Source organism: Schistocerca serialis, chromosome 2 (genome assembly GCF_023864345.2).
Source record: "Schistocerca serialis cubense isolate TAMUIC-IGC-003099 chromosome 2, iqSchSeri2.2, whole genome shotgun sequence".
In the NCBI taxonomy this organism is placed as follows: domain Eukaryota; kingdom Metazoa; phylum Arthropoda; class Insecta; order Orthoptera; family Acrididae; genus Schistocerca; species Schistocerca serialis.
Window position 1 is genome coordinate 358,276,799 of NC_064639.1, and position 12,328 is coordinate 358,289,126.

At 42.9% G+C, this 12,328-nt stretch overlaps 1 protein-coding gene across 1 annotated transcript in view; it reads right to left on the reverse strand.

Moving 5' to 3' along the window:
* The window catches only part of LOC126457169 (disks large homolog 5-like), a gene marked incomplete in the record, with an annotated part of 184,697 nt that overhangs the window by 147,853 nt on the left and 24,516 nt on the right, over positions 1-12,328 (reverse strand). The window contains 2 exon segments of the mRNA XM_050093253.1: positions 9,441-9,660; positions 12,244-12,328. Coding sequence (XP_049949210.1) covers positions 9,441-9,660; positions 12,244-12,328 — 305 coding nt within the window.

Here is a 12,328-nt window from a genome sequence, read left to right on the forward strand (position 1 = left end):
ACATTCAGAATCTGATCCAGTCCCGGAAAGTATCCTGTCACAAGTGGGGCACTTTTGGGGTTCTTCTGTGGAAGGTTCCGGGTTTGAGGAGATGAGGATGTGGCTCTGGTTATTTGCTTCTGTACCAGGTCGGGAGGGTAGTTACGGGATGCAAAAGCTGTTTTCAGGTTGTTGGTGTAATGGTTCAAGGATTCCGGACTGGAGCAGATTCGTTTGCCACGAAGACCTAGGCTGTAGGGAAGGGACCGTTTGATGTGGAATGGGTGGCAGCTGTCATAATGGAGGTACTGTTGCTTGTTGGTGGGTTTAATGTGGACGGACGTGTGAAGCTGGCCATTGGACAGGTGGAGGTCAACGTCAAGGAAAGTGGCATGGGATTTGGAGTAGGACCAGGTGAATCTGATGGAACCAAAGGAGTTGAGGTTGGAGAGGAAATTCTGGAGTTCTTCTTCACTGTGAGTCCAGATCACGAAAATGTCATCAATAAATCTGTACCAAACTTCGGGTTGGCAGGCCTGGGTAACCAGGAAGGCTTCCTCTAAGCGACCCATGAATAGGTTGGCATACGAGGGGGCCATCCTGGTACCCATGGCTGTTCCCTTTAATTGTTGGTATGTCTGGCCTTCAAAAGTGAAGAAGTTGTGGGTCAGGATGAAGCTGGCTAAGGTAATGAGGAAAGAGGTTTTAGGTAGGGCGGCAGGTGATCGGCGTGAAAGGAAGTGCTCCATCGCAGCGAGGCCCTGGACATGCGGAATATTTGTGTATAAGGAAGTGGCATCAATGGTTACAAGGATGGTTTCCGGGGGTAACAGACTGGGTAGGGATTCCAGGCGTTTGAGAAAGTGGTTGGTGTCTTTGATGAAGGATGGGAGACTGCATGTAATGGGTTGAAGGTGTTGATCTACGTAGGCAGAGATGCGTTCGGTGGGGGCTTGGTAACCAGCTACAATGGGACGGCCGGGATGATTGGGTTTGTGAATTTTGGGAAGAAGGTAGAAGGTAGGGGTGCGGGGTGTTGGTGGGGTCAGGAGGTTGATGGAGTCGGGTGAAAGGTTTTGTAGGGGGCCTAAGGTTCTGAGGATTCCTTGAAGCTCTGCCTGGACATCAGGAATGGGATTGCCTTGGCAAACTTTGTAAGTAGTGTTGTCTGAAAGCTGACGCAGTCCCTCAGCCACATACTCCCGACGATCAAGTACCACAGTTGTGGAACCCTTGTCCGCCGGAAGAATGACGATGGATCGGTCAGCCTTCAGATCACGGATAGCCTGGGCTTCAGCAGTGGTGATGTTGGGAGTAGGATTAAGGTTTTTTAAAAAGGATTGAGAGGCAAGGCTGGAAGTCAGAAATTCCTGGAAGGTTAGGAGAGGGTGATTTTGAGGAAGAGGAGGTGGGTCCCGCTGTGACGGAGGACGGAACTGTTCCAGGCATGGTTCAATTTGGATAGTGTCTTGGGGAGTTGGATCCTTAGGAGTAGGATTAGGATCATTTTTCTTCGTGGCAAAGTGATATTTCCAGCAGAGAGTACGGGTGTAGGACAGTAAATCTTTGACGAGGGCTGTTTGGTTAAATCTGGGAGTGGGGCTGAAGGTGAGGCCTTTGGATAGGACAGAGGTTTCGGATTGGGAGAGAGGTTTGGAGGAAAGGTTAACTACTGAATTGGGGTGTTGTGGTTCCAGATTGCGTTGATTGGAATTTTGAGGTTTTGGAGGGAGTGGAGCTGGAAGTGGGAGATTGAGTAGATGGGAGAGACTGGGTTTGTGTGCAATGAGAGGAGGTTGAGGTTTGCTGGAAAGGTTGTGAAGGGTGAGTGAGTTGCCTTTCCGGAGGTGGGAAACCAGGAGATTGGATAGTTTTTTAAGGTGGAGGGTGGCATGCTGCTCTAATTTGCGGTTGGCCTGTAGGAGGATGCTCTGAACAACAGGTGTGGATGTGGGAGAGGAAAGATTGAGGATTTTTATAAAGGATAGGAGTTGATGGGCGTGTTGATTGGCTGAGTGGATGTGTAGGTGAAGGATTAGGTGGGTGAGGGCAATGGATTGTTTGGTTTGGAACTGGTATAGGGACTGATGGAAAGAAGGGTTGCAGCCAGAGATGGGAACTTTAAGTGTGAGGCCTTTGGGGGTGATGCCAAATGTCAGACAAGCCTGAGAAAATAAAATATGGGAGTGTAATCTGGCTAGGGCGAAGGCATGTTTGCGGAGGGAATGTAAATAAAACTTAATGGGGTCGTTGTGAAGGTGTTGTGAGGGTGACATGGTACTAGAAGGTGGAAAGTGGAACACGAGGCTGAAATGAAAATGAGAATAAATATGAAAAAATATATGGGGAGAGATAAAGGTAAAATTAGAAAGCAAATGGAGATCTGGTGTGAAAAAAGGCGAAAAAGGGTTGGTTAGGGCTGGGCTATGTAGATCCTGTGGTGAACTTGTGTAGGTAGATAATGATGTGCATAAAGGTTAGGTGGTTGTGTTGCCGCCGAAACACGTTAAAGGGTGGAGAAATTCGGGAAAATTTCGAAAAAACTACGTGAGGATGTATCAAAAGGAGTGGTTTGGTGGTGGCAGATTATGGAAATGAAGCTAACAATTGTTTGATGAAGAAATAATGACGTTAAAACCTGTGGGAAGCGGCTAAAAATGATCGGTGACGTGAGAAAACGGAAATGGAAATAAAGCAAAAGTTATTAAAACTGCCGAAAGGATTGTTTAATAGCTGAAAGGAACTTTTTGTGGACTGGAAACGGTGGATTTTATAGCAGCAAAGCGGAAAAAAAAAAATTTTTTTGGTTATGGTTTGGAAGTGATTTACGTATTATTACGTATTAATGAGTGTATATCGACGGGATAAAATTGTATACTGGATTACGGTAAAAAAGGAGAAGGTGAATAGAAAGTGATGGCAAAAACAGAAGGAGGAAATAAGACGACAGAAAAGACTTCGAAATGTAACAGTGACAATAACAATAACGATAACAATAACAAACGTGATTGTTGGCTTCAAATTAATGATATGAATATAATAGAGGGAAACATTCCACGTGGGAAAAAATATATCTAAAAAGAAAGATGATGAAACTTACCAAACAAAAGCGCTGGCAGGTCGATAGACACACAAACAAACACAAACATACACACAAAATTCTAGCTTTCGCAACCAATGGTTGCCTCGTCAGGAAAGAGGGAAGGAGAAGGAAAGACAAAAGGATATGGGTTTTAAGGGAGAGGGTAAGGAGTCATTCCAATCCCGGGAGCGGAAAGACTTACCTTAGGGGGAAAAAAGGACAGGTATACACTCGCACACACACACATATCCATCCACACATACACAGACACAAGCAGACATTTGTAAAGGCAAAGAGTTTGGGCATTTTTTGGGCAGAGATGTCAGTCGGGGCGGATGTACAGAGGCAAAGATGAAGTTGAAAGACAGGTGAGGTATGAGCGGCGGCAAATTGAAATTGCCCTCACCCACCTAATCCTTCACCTACACATCCACTCAGCCAATCAACACGCCCATCAACTCCTATCCTTTATAAAAATCCTCAATCTTTCCTCTCCCACATCCACACCTGTTGTTCAGAGCATCCTCCTACAGGCCAACCGCAAATTAGAGCAGCATGCCACCCTCCACCTTAAAAAACTATCCAATCTCCTGGTTTCCCACCTCCGGAAAGGCAACTCACTCACCCTTCACAACCTTTCCAGCAAACCTCAACCTCCTCTCATTGCACACAAACCCAGTCTCTCCCATCTACTCAATCTCCCACTTCCAGCTCCACTCCCTCCAAAACCTCAAAATTCCAATCAACGCAATCTGGAACCACAACACCCCAATTCAGTAGTTAACCTTTCCTCCAAACCTCTCTCCCAATCCGAAACCTCTGTCCTATCCAAAGGCCTCACCTTCAGCCCCACTCCCAGATTTAACCAAACAGCCCTCGTCAAAGATTTACTGTCCTACACCCGTACTCTCTGCCGGAAATATCACTTTGCCACGAAGAAAAATGATCCTAATCCTACTCCTAAGGATCCAACTCCCCAAGACACTATCCAAATTGAACCATGCCTGGAACAGTTCCGTCCTCCGTCACAGCGGGACCCACCTCCTCTTCCTCAAAATCACCCTCTCCTAACCTTCCAGGAATTTCTGACTTCCAGCCTTGCCTCTCAATCCTTTTTAAAAAACCTTAATCCTACTCCCAACATCACCACTGCTGAAGCCCAGGCTATCCGTGATCTGAAGGCTGACCGATCCATCGTCATTCTTCCGGCGGACAAGGGTTCCACAACTGTGGTACTTGATCGTCGGGAGTATGTGGCTGAGGGACTGCGTCAGCTTTCAGACAACACTACTTACAAAGTTTGCCAAGGCAATCCCATTCCTGATGTCCAGGCAGAGCTTCAAGGAATCCTCAGAACCTTAGGCCCCCTACAAAACCTTTCACCCGACTCCATCAACCTCCTGACCCCACCAACACCCCGCACCCCTACCTTCTACCTTCTTCCCAAAATTCACAAACCCAATCATCCCGGCCGTCCCATTGTAGCTGGTTACCAAGCCCCCACCGAACGCATCTCTGCCTACGTAGATCAACACCTTCAACCCATTACATGCAGTCTCCCATCCTTCATCAAAGACACCAACCACTTTCTCAAACGCCTGGAATCCCTACCCAGTCTGTTACCCCCGGAAACCATCCTTGTAACCATTGATGCCACTTCCTTATACACAAATATTCCGCATGTCCAGGGCCTCGCTGCGATGGAGCACTTCCTTTCACGCCGATCACCTGCCGCCCTACCTAAAACCTCTTTCCTCATTACCTTAGCCAGCTTCATCCTGACCCACAACTTCTTCACTTTTGAAGGCCAGACATACCAACAATTAAAGGGAACAGCCATGGGTACCAGGATGGCCCCCTCGTATGCCAACCTATTCATGGGTCGCTTAGAGGAAGCCTTCCTGGTTACCCAGGCCTGCCAACCCGAAGTTTGGTACAGATTTATTGATGACATTTTCGTGATCTGGACTCACAGTGAAGAAGAACTCCAGAATTTCCTCTCCAACCTCAACTCCTTTGGTTCCATCAGATTCACCTGGTCCTACTCCAAATCCCATGCCACTTTCCTTGACGTTGACCTCCACCTGTCCAATGGCCAGCTTCACACGTCCGTCCACATTAAACCCACCAACAAGCAACAGTACCTCCATTATGACAGCTGCCACCCATTCCACATCAAACGGTCCCTTCCCTACAGCCTAGGTCTTCGTGGCAAACGAATCTGCTCCAGTCCGGAATCCTTGAACCATTACACCAACAACCTGAAAACAGCTTTTGCATCCCGTAACTACCCTCCCGACCTGGTACAGAAGCAAATAACCAGAGCCACATCCTCATCTCCTCAAACCCGGAACCTTCCACAGAAGAACCCCAAAAGTGCCCCACTTGTGACAGGATACTTTCCGGGACTGGATCAGATTCTGAATGTGGCTCTCCAGCAGGGATACGACTTCCTCAAATCCTGCCCTGAAATGAGATCCATCCTTCATGAAATCCTCCCCACTCCACCAAGAGTGTCTTTCCGCCGTCCACCTAACCTTCGCAACCTCTTAGTTCATCCCTATGAAATCCCCAAACCACCTTCCCTACCCTCTGGCTCCTACCCCTGTAACCGCCCCCGGTGTAAAACCTGTCCCATGCACCCTCCCACCACCACCTATTCCAGTCCTGTAACCCGGAAGGTGTACACGATCAAAGGCAGAGCCACGTGTGAAAGCACCCACGTGATTTACCAACTGACCTGCCTACACTGTGAAGCGTTCTATGTGGGAATGACCAGCAACAAACTGTCCATTCGCATGAATGGACACAGGCAGACAGTGTTTGTTGGTAATGAGGATCACCCTGTGGCTAAACATGCCTTGGTGCACGGCCAGCACATCTTGGCACAGTGTTACACCGTCCGGGTTATCTGGATACTTCCCACTAACACCAACCTGTCAGAACTCCGGAGATGGGAACTTGCCCTTCAGCATATCCTTTCTTCTCGCTATCCGCCAGGCCTCAATCTCCGCTAATTTCTAATTTCAATTTGCCGCCGCTCATACCTCACCTGTCTTTCAACTTCATCTTTGCCTCTGTACATCCGCCCCGACTGACATCTCTGCCCAAAAAATGCCCAAACTCTTTGCCTTTACAAATGTCTGCTTGTGTCTGTGTATGTGTGGATGGATATGTGTGTGTGTGCGAGTGTATACCTGTCCTTTTTTCCCCCTAAGGTAAGTCTTTCCGCTCCCGGGATTGGAATGACTCCTTACCCTCTCCCTTAAAACCCATATCCTTTTGTCTTTCCTTCTCCTTCCCTCTTTCCTGACGAGGCAACCATTGGTTGCGAAAGCTAGAATTTTGTGTGTATGTTTGTGTTTGTTTGTGTGTCTATCGACCTGCCAGCGCTTTTGTTTGGTAAGTTTCATCATCTTTCTTTTTAGATATATTTTTTCCCACGTGGAATGTTTCCCTCTATTATATTCATATATATATATATATATATATTTTTCATCAAAACCGTCAAACTTGCAGCACTTTACTGTCCGCTACCACTATGTTACTATACCTGCCCCTCCCCACCCCAGCCTCCTCCTTACCCCCACCCAATCACTACTCCCATCAAGAACTGCTGCTGCTGCTGCTTGCAGTGTGATTTCAGTTGCCTGAGACTGCAGTTGCAGGTGCACGTGTGTGTGTGTGTGTGTGTGTGTGTGTGTGTGTGTGTGTGTGTGTGTGTGTGTGTGTGTGTGTGTGTGCGTGCGCGCTTGCGCGCCTCAGCATCTCTGCTATAAAGTGAGTAGCAACTTTCCTTTTCATAATATTGTTACATTCCATCCTGGATTTTGTAAATGGTCTTCAATCATGGTGCAGACTCAATATGAACTTCATCTAATTCTGTTTCGATTTGTGCGGCATTCCAACCCTCCAAATGAAAATATGCAATAACAGCACAAAACTCAGTTTCCTCCATTTTCAATTCCACACAGAGAGCAATTCAGACAGCTGTCAACAATGAACTATACACTGTACAGTGTTGAAATTCTTTATATTTATGGTGCAGTCCCCAACAATCAGTCTTTCCTTCTCAACCCATATGGTAAGTCTCCCTGACTCAGGGTTCTGGGCGACTTTTCTGAACTCTGCCCCTTTTTCTAAACATCTCCAATCTTTTTCCTTCACACCTCCTCCTTACCCTTTTCACGGGAGAAGGATCTGCAGGTTCTGAAAGCTTGCACAGCTAAAACATTTTTTTTATATGTGCGTTCTCCTGCTGGCACATGGTGAGTAGATTTTTTGTATATCCAATTACTTTTCAGAAGATCCTTGGAATAATCAAGCTTATCAACCATGAAGACACAACGTAAATGTTCTGCTCTTTCATGGAAAATTTCCAAACTCACTAAATCATCCTCGTATAGTTAGGAATAGAAAGTTGTAGAGCACGGGAAGCGAAGAAAATGAGTGTCTAAAAATCACAAACCATATCCAATCACAGTTGGCACCAAGAGGACAATCTATTGAAAAGGCAGAGAGGAAAAAAGAATAGAATAAGATACTCTTGCAGCACAGAAAGGGAAGTAGCACTGCTAGCGTTAGTGCCCTGTAGTGGCCAAGCACATACTCATAAAAGAGAGGTGAATTCTCTGGGATCATGCTGAAGGAGAGGGTCTCCATGTGAGGACAATTTCTTTGAATTTGAAACTTGATTACAGCATGGTGTTCCTCATGCATCGACATTGTTCATTACTCACCACCATGTTACACACTACAATTCAGAGGCCTCTAATGGCAGTAGGCTGTAAATCTGTAGACATGAAAAATAAAGATGTAGAATGTTACTAACATTTGTTTTATTTAAAAACCTTTAAGAGTTTTCATATAAAAAATTCAGAGAGATTACTTTTCGGTATACCCTCATATACATAAACAATTGGCCAGGTACAAGTAGGATTCACACTCTGAGGGTTCCATACGAACTTCATTATGTATATAGACAGTCCGCCCATACTGCGAATTGAGAATCTTGATATTTTTGCCTGTTATTGAAATTGATACTGGACAGATATCCGTCCCAAGAATTCGAGGACTTGCAAGAATGTTTTAATGTTAAGTTTGAATTTTGATAACAAATGACAATAAAGTATTTTTTTGTGGGACATACTTACCAATTAACAGTTTTCAGATTTTTCCTTTACACGTACTTTTAAACCTTGCTTGTTGCAAATTTCATGATTCTAGGTCAATGGGAAGTACCCCATACATTCTAACAAATGAGTTTGTGAGTGCCAAAATATGTGACATAAATGGCCGTGTCTTTAGACTGCATTGACTTAGAAGCCAAACTTTTTACACTGCCAAAGGACCATAGACATTAGCATGTGACGTAAGTTTCAACTTGATAGATCTATCCGTTTCTGAGAAAACAGGGTCCTAACAGACAGTTGGACTGCTTGGTAACAAATTACCAAAAATTATGTTTTCCATGTCATATAACTCCAAATTATCAATTTCCTGATTTTTTCCTTAACTTTTGCTGTGAAAGTTTGCTACTTGCTGAATTTCATGATTCTACGTCAACAAGGCCTATAGGTTTTGATAAGACATTAATGGCCGAAAAAGGAGTCTTCACAGACAGACGAACACAGAGATAGTCGGATAACAATGACAATCTTTTTTTTTTTTCATATGGTATAATCATAAATTAAGAATTCTCAGATTTTTCCCTTTACTTTTACTATGAAACCTTAATTTTTGTCAAATTTCATAATTCTATGTTAATGGAAAGTAGGTTTTGATGAGAAAGTTTGTAAGTATCAAAATATGTAATGTAAGTAGCTGTATCTTTTGATTGTACTGACTTCAAAGCTGCAATTTTTTGCGCCGTTAAGAGATCACAGATGTTAGTATGTGGCATGAATTTCAACTTGACACATGGACCTGTTACTGAGCAAAAAAGGTTTTTACCTGTCGGACAGACAGGCAAGAAGGTGATCCCAAAAGGGTTCCGTTTTTACTAAAAAAGAAATCTGGAGAAATACAGTAAACATAAAAAAGGAGGCACAATGTGCAGGAAAAAATAAAATAGTACATTTTGCCTCCAAATTCTATCCTTTCACATGCCTTCTGCTTTTTCTGATCCACATTTCAGTGTAAATTTTTATTTCCCTCGCATAATCATGTATCTTACTACCACCTTTTCCTGTTTCTTACTTTTTTCTTTCTACTGATGCAACTTTTAAAATTCTACTAGATGTTCACATTTTTCGCATACACTGAAAAGTGACATATCCAACAAATCAAAATACTCAAGGTAACAGCACCAACAAATTTCTAAACCAGTCTCAAAAAAAAGTGTCTTGGAAATAAAAATATGATACCATGTTTAGCTTACCTGTTGCTGACATCGAAGTTCCGTTACTTCCTTCTGTAAGTTCTGCACTTCTCTATCTAAACGTTGTTTCTCTGCTGCCAGATCACTGTATTTATGCCTTAGAGTTGAAGACTCTTGAGCAGCAGCTTCCAGCTGATTCATTGCTGCCAAATGTTGACCCCTGTAGTATTCAAGTTCTTTCATTGTGTGATCACATCTTCGAATAGTTTCACTGTGTTGCCTGCAAATTTCAGACTATCTCAACAATATGTTTTTATTTTTATTGTTTCACAGTTTTGTGCCTGTTATTTTCTGCAAACAAAAAGACTGGGTGGCTTTGGTTGATAGGTGAGTGCATTACTTTATGAATGTGTAACATACTTTGTAGAAGACACTTTTATTCTGCCTCACATCCTATGCTGACAGAAGTTCAACCTCCCTGCTATCTGTGCTTATTACTACAAAACTGTATTTGATATGGCATCACTGTGGCATCTTTTTACTAACATTCAGACTCCCCGACTCTTTGGTGACATTTTTGCAAACTGCTTTCAATGATGTGACTTACCGAACAAATGTGCTGGCAGGTCGATAGACACACAAACAAACACAAACATACACACAAAATTCAAGCTTTCGCAACAAATTGTTGCCTCATCAGGAAAGAGGGAAGGAGAGGGAAAGACGAAAGGATTTGGGTTTTAAGGGAGAGGGTAAGGAGTCATTCCAATCCCGGGAGCGGAAAGACTTACCTTAGGGGGAAAAAAGGACAGGTATACACTCGCGCACACACACACATATCCATCCGCACATACACAGACACAAGCAGAAATTTTCTTGTGTCTGTGTATGTGCGGATGGATATGTGTCTATGTGCGAGTGTATACCTGTCCTTTTTTCCCCCTAAGGTAAGTCTTTCCGCTCCCGAGATTGGAATGACTCCTTACCCTCTCCCTTAAAACCCACATCCTTTCGTCTTTCCCTCTCCTTCCCTCTTTCCTGATGAGGCAACAGTTTGTTGCGAAAGCTTGAATTTCGTGTGTATGTTTGTGTTTGTTTGTGTGTCTATCGACCTGCCAGCACTTTCGTTCGGTAAGTCACATCACCTGTGTTTTTAGATATATTTTTCCCACATGGAATGTTTCCCCATCAGATGTTACTGCACCAATATGCTCAATGTGTGCATCTCTGAACATAACATTTTTCCTCCTGCTGGTCATCTATTGCTACAGCAACCTGTCTGCTAATTAGTGATGCAACAGTAATGGCTGTCCATTCTATATGTGGCTTTAAATAAATCACTCTACAGCACTGAAGGCAAGTTATTGCAGAACAAAAAGCTAGTCTGAGAAGAAAATGTGGATCAGAAATTTCTGATGCCATCTCTGTGAAAAATATCATCTACTGGCAGTAGTTTAGTTTCAAGGAACACACAATCTGCTTGTACTTCGGGCAGCAAATGATATCTCCAGGAAGACACTATCTCAAACATGAAACCCATATGTAAAAAAGGGATAAGCGTGATCCTTATGCATGTATTATCCCAGTACAACAATACAACACATCAAAACATGCTGTTATAACTACTGTTTTTGCCACCGGGTAGCTTTAAATGCCCAAAAGGGGCAAAATTAGCTAATTTTAAAACAAAACAGCTTATGCAGGAAAATGGCTTCCCTGGAGTCTGCATTTTACTTTTAAAATGTTGAAAGGGTTTGGCAACTGTGAACAAGATCCACAAGTTGCTTATTAAAGTCAAGGATTCTAAATAAGATCTGCCAGTTGTTTGTGTACAGGAACAAACATAATGAGTAATATAATAGTAAAAATTAGGATTGGAAAATTTAGTAGTCTTGAAAACATTAATTATGAACCACCCAAAACTGACCCTTTATTTGCTCGCGTGATTTGTTATCAGCATTCAAAGCAAAAACTCCTGACAACATAATCTCTCTGATTACTGGGCACATTCCTTAATTTTCAAAATTAACACTCTAGTACAAGTGCCCCAGAAATGCTGTAAATTGACAGCAAAATGCATGTTGAAAGCAAAGTGAGTTGAAGTTGTTGCACGTTATTTGTAGTCTCAGAGTCACATGGGTTGTCAACATTTCCAGGTAGTTCTCTCCTGTTACTGTCATCAAACAATCAAGACTCATTTACTCCACGACATGAAATACCATTCCAAACAGCAACACCAGGTTGAGGTACACGTAGCAGAGACATATTACTTTCAAAATAATTACTTTTTAATTAAAGTAATCAGTAATTACTACAAAATGTACATAATACATAAGAACAACTAAATAAGGCCACACAACTTGAAAACTGAAAACACATGAAGCACCAAGGATTGCATAGACAAAATTAGCCTTTCTTATCATGCTAGGAAAAGGTCATATTACTGCCTTGAGGTGCTGATCAGGTTCACAAAAGTAGAGTATTCAGAGCATCATGTTAGGTGAAACATAAAATCATGAATGTCAGATGATTACACCATTAATCAGGCACTGCTATCATATCATAATATAAGTCACATCATCAATTAATAAAAGTTGTGATGGGTAGTGCATTCATTCATGCTATAACTGCTGTCAGTGCTAATGCTATGAACAGATTCATGCCATATGATGGTCAGTCGACTGAAACTGGTTGCTTGAACAAACAATTTTATCAGCAACTCAAGGCGTAACATGATTTTTTTTTTCTTCAAACATTTATAAGCTGTCATGCACCACCTCCGAAAATACACTTATCATACCACTTTTATATAAAAAAAATAAAGATATACTAAAAAAACTGAAATGTGAATATATTTTTGTACCTCCTGAGTAGTTGGAGTTCATGCATCGCTTTGTCACATTGTTGCTTAAGGCCATCATAGTCTCTTACAGAGGCAACCCCAGATG